This window comes from Lampris incognitus, chromosome 13 (genome assembly GCF_029633865.1).
Source record: "Lampris incognitus isolate fLamInc1 chromosome 13, fLamInc1.hap2, whole genome shotgun sequence".
In the NCBI taxonomy this organism is placed as follows: domain Eukaryota; kingdom Metazoa; phylum Chordata; class Actinopteri; order Lampriformes; family Lampridae; genus Lampris; species Lampris incognitus.
The window spans coordinates 11,255,111-11,259,932 of NC_079223.1; the positions used below are offsets into that span (position 1 = coordinate 11,255,111).

The window sequence follows — 4,822 nt, forward strand, 5'->3', positions numbered from 1 at the left end:
TTGATGCACTTGTCAACTGTAGCAAATGTATTTTATTCAAAATTATACGGTTCGAATCAAAGCAATGGTTCAAAACTAGTTTCGAGCCCCAAAACATGCGAAAGTCCTCAAATGCGTCTCAGCATCTGCCGGTCTTAAAAGCGCCGTCCCCGAAGTTGATGACGTCAAATGGCCGCGACAGCCTTTTGTTTCCATGGAACCGAAGCTACGCGGTCGTATGGATAAAAAAAAAGAAAGAAGGATGTCAGCCGCGCTACGTAGACAGAACACAGAAACTCTGTTCTCGTTCGAGATTTTAGTGGAGTACATCCGAGTTAACGAGCAAGTGAAGGTTTCCAGCGAACTGGCTCTCGGCGTGCGACTCCTGGATTTCCCAACGCTGATCATATATCAAAGCGATCCGAATGGCGCCCAAGTTGGGCAGCCCGGACATTCCGGGGGCGCCTACCGAGAAAGAGACCCACGACAAATCTCACCTCCACCCGGAGGTGAATATTCGTTTTACAAAGGGAAATCTTGTTTGTTCAAGATGGGTCTGGACTCGCTGCTCGCTCATCTGTCACACACCCCTCTCTATGCCACGGTGTTGGACGTGCAAGGTGAGATTCCAAAGCTTGTTGGGACTTTCTTGATCTCGTTGGCAAACGTGGTGGGCGGAGTCAGGTGGGATTTGAATTCTCGCGGCATTTCCACTGCCACCTCTGGAGGAGAGAGGGGACTTGTTGACATTCTTGATCTCACGGGAAATAAGATCGGATTCGTTTCCTTGAGGTATAAACTTTCAAGTCTCGGAGTTAGTCAATTGCCACATACCTCAGAGAACAAGGTATGGGAGTTGGATGGCGCACGTGTGAGAAAACGGGTGGAAAAGGACATAGAGAATGCTGACATGACCAAAGAGCCGTTACTGATTGAGTCTGGCCAGATGCAGTCAACCAAGCAGGACAGCAAGTCTGATCTTTGTAAAGAAATTCAAATGAATAGACAGTCAAATGAGGAGATGCTGAAACTGGAGGCAAAGCAGGGGGGTATTGTCTCTGTTGCCGCACAGATAGAACAAAAGCCTAGAAACAAAATGCACCAATCTCTCCAAGTAAGGGAATCCATATTAGAGGAGGATGTAAATGTGTTTTATCCCCCACATCTCCTCTACTGTAGTTCTGATGAGAAGAAGAGCAAAAGTGAGTCAATGGATTACAGTTTATTGAAACCAGACCTGGAGTCTCTTTTAGTTGAAGATACGTGGTCAGAGGATGAGACATGTCTAAGCGAAATAGCAGGCCTGAGACCTCCTCTGACAGACCAACGAGTGAGACACGATGCGAAAACAGCAAGGAGCCAAAAACACCAAGAAACAAATGGAATGACTCCAAATGTCCTTGGGGAGACCCTAAGACAACTGCCTCTATTAAATGCTCTTCTTATTGAGCTGTCACAATTGAATGGCCAAAGGCAGCAACAGCCCCTGTCTATTCATCCCAATCTGGCATGGCTTTACCAACCCTCCACAGAGCCTTCAGTTGGGCCTGTAAACACGCCAACAAAGGCACAGATGAAACCAATACAAAGCCAAGTGGGTACTCCCAGATTAAAAGATGTTCATTCCCCTAAAGGTTTTTCCACCCCTTATGTTGGAGCTGTATCTCAAAAACACAGTAAAAGCACAAAGAAGGAAGATGTTTTCCTTGACAGACAACCCTCCAGTATATCTTCCAAAAGGAAGCTAGTGTACGGAACAACTAAAACATTTCGGCTCAGGCTGCAGCAAAGTTCATCTGGTCACTTGAAACGTCATGAGTGCTTAGGAGCACACACAGAAATAAAGACCAGTATGACTAAAGATAAAACATCAGATGCAAATAAAAAGAAATTGAAGCACAGCAAAAAGAAAAACAACCACAGCAGCTCCTGCCTTGATGACAGTATTAACACAGTGATGAGAAACATTGCGGGTGACTCTGCGCTACAAGAAACTAACAGACAGGAAAACAAAAATGAGGATGCAAATAAATCTCGGCACTTTGAAGCGGGGACGGCCCTCTGTAAGAGAGACGGTGACTCCAAACATCTTAGGGAAACATCTTCAAATTCTGAAGGAGAAGCTAAGTCAATTCACATTCCCTGTGTGGACGACGGAGACAGCACATATAACATGGACAGAAATAACCATCACAGTGAATCATATCAAAACCACCCTGAGTCTGACAAGAACCGAAAGAAAACAAAAACTTGGGGAAACAGCAGACTCAGCAGCCCCAAAACCACCCATTCAGACTCCAGCAGAGGGGAAAAGGAGGAAGACGAGTACATTGATGACTTCACCAGTCTTGAGCCCAGCGACGGGTACTCTCCAGAGCCCCTCGATGTGTACTCCCCTGACCCTCTGAGCAGCCCTGAGCCCGCTTTAGCAAAGACGCAGAAGTCTTCTGTCTGTGGCGACCTCTGTGATTCCGACGGCACCGCTGAAGGGATCCGGAAGAGCAAGGCCTTTCCCGTGCCTGTTAAAACCCACAGCTCTCCGCAGCGATCTCTAAAGGCTACCCACATCATTCGCCCCCGAGCCCATGCCTCGGCACTCGGCATTTCCTCAGATAACGACGACTTAGATGTGCCCACTTCCATCCGAACTGCGCATTCCAAAGATCAGACGATAAATAAACGCATCGCGAAGAGAAGCCCCCCCGCCGAAAGCCTCGGCTCCTCGGGAAGCAAACAGGGTCACTCAACCATGAGACGTGCTGCAGCTAGAGGATTTTCTTCAGACACAACATCGTCCTTTGAACCACAGGAGGCTGCGGAGCTGGAGGATGAGCTCGCTGCTCTACATTTCAAAGGCCAGTACCAACACATCTCTGCGCTAGTGGCTAACAAGCTCCCTGGATACACGATGTAGAACTCCAACCCACAGCGAGGCCTGCATTCAGCATCCATTTCACACCAAAACCCCCCCCCCAAAAAAAACAAAAATCGTTTTACTGCACAACCTAGTCAAAACGAGCCCTGTTAAGATCTTCTTGTGTTGTTAAGATGATCCATGAATAAAGGGAATACGATTGTTTTTAACAGTGCACACATTTTGTCATTTTGTGACTATATGAGCGTGTAACATCTCATGGCCACGTGAGAATATATGAGCGTGTAACATCTCATGGCCACGTGAGACTATATGAGCGTGTAACATCTCATGGCCGCGTGAGAATATATGAGCGTGTAACGTCTCATGGCCGCGTGAGAATATATGAGTGTGTAACGTCTCATGGCCACGTGAGACTATATGAGCGTGTAACGTCTCATGGCCACGTGAGAATATATGAGCGTGTAACATCTCATGGCCACGTGAGAATATATGAGCGTGTAACATTCATGGCCACGTGAGAATATATGAGCGTGTAACATCTCATGGCCACGTGAGACTATATGAGCGTGTAACATCTCATGGCCGCGTGAGACTATATGAGCGTGTAACATCTCATGGCCGCGTGAGACTATATGAGCGTGTAACATCTCATGGCCGCGTGAGACTATATGAGCGTGTAACATCTCATGGCCACGTGAGACTATATGAGCGTGTAACATCTCATGGCCGCGTGAGAATATTTGAGCGTGTAACATCTCATGGCCGCGTGAGAATATATGAGCGTGTAACATCTCATGGCCGCGTGAGAATATATGAGCGTGTAACATCTCATGGCCGCGTGAGAATATATGAGCGTGTAACATCTCATGGCCGCGTGAGACTATATGAGCGTGTAACATCTCATGGCCGCGTGAGAATATATGAGCGTGTAACATCTCATGGCCGCGTGAGAATATATGAGCGTGTAACATCTCATGGCCGCGTGAGACTATATGAGCGTGTAACATCTCATGGCCGCGTGAGAATATATGAGCGTGTAACATCCCATGGCCGCGTGAGACTATATGAGCGTGTAACATCTCATGGCCACGTGAGACTATATGAGCGTGTAACATCTCATGGCCGCGTGAGACTATATGAGCGTGTAACATCTCATGGCCGCGTGAGAATATATGAGCGTGTAACATCTCATGGCCGCGTGAGAATATATGAGCGTGTAACATCTCATGGCCGCGTGAGAATATATGAGCGTGTAACATCTCATGGCCGCGTGAGACTATATGAGCGTGTAACATCTCATGGCCGCGTGAGAATATATGAGCGTGTAACATCCCATGGCCACGTGAGACTATATGAGCGTGTAACATCTCATGGCCACGTGAGACTATATGAGCGTGTAACATCTCATGGCCGCGTGAGACTATATGAGCGTGTAACATCTCATGGCCGCGTGAGAATATATGAGCGTGTAACATCTCATGGCCGCGTGAGACTATATGAGCGTGTAACATCTCATGGCCGCGTGAGAATATATGAGCGTGTAACATCTCATGGCCGCGTGAGAATATATGAGCGTGTAACATCTCATGGCCGCGTGAGAATATATGAGCGTGTAACATCTCATGGCCACGTGAGGCTATATGAGCGTGTAACATCTCATGGCCACGTGAGAATATATGAGCGTGTAACGTCTCATGGCCACGTGATACGACATCAACATCAACCTAAATGGAGCGTTAGAAAAAAGTAAAAAAAGTTGGGTTATTTCTATCTTTCCAGACGCGCCAGTGAAACGCGTCCTTGCGGCGGCGGCAGCCAGAAGTTGAACACGGTTTCCTTAAACGTTTCATTTATTTTGCGCGTCGTGACGCGATTTTATAAGCCAAGCGCTCTAACGTGTGACTAACCCGCCCCGCCCCCTTTTTATTCTATTCCGATGTGCGCATGTGCGAACTCGCTGTGTAC

At 47.5% G+C, this 4,822-nt stretch overlaps 1 protein-coding gene across 1 annotated transcript; it reads left to right on the forward strand.

Moving 5' to 3' along the window:
- The first annotated feature begins 241 nt into the window (after positions 1-241).
- On the forward strand, positions 242-2,901 carry map10 (microtubule associated protein 10). The gene has a single exon (XM_056292271.1). It carries the CDS (start codon positions 242-244, stop codon positions 2,891-2,893), a length of 2,652 nt encoding a protein of 883 aa, XP_056148246.1. The 3' UTR covers positions 2,894-2,901.
- The last annotated feature ends 1,921 nt before the right edge of the window (positions 2,902-4,822 follow it).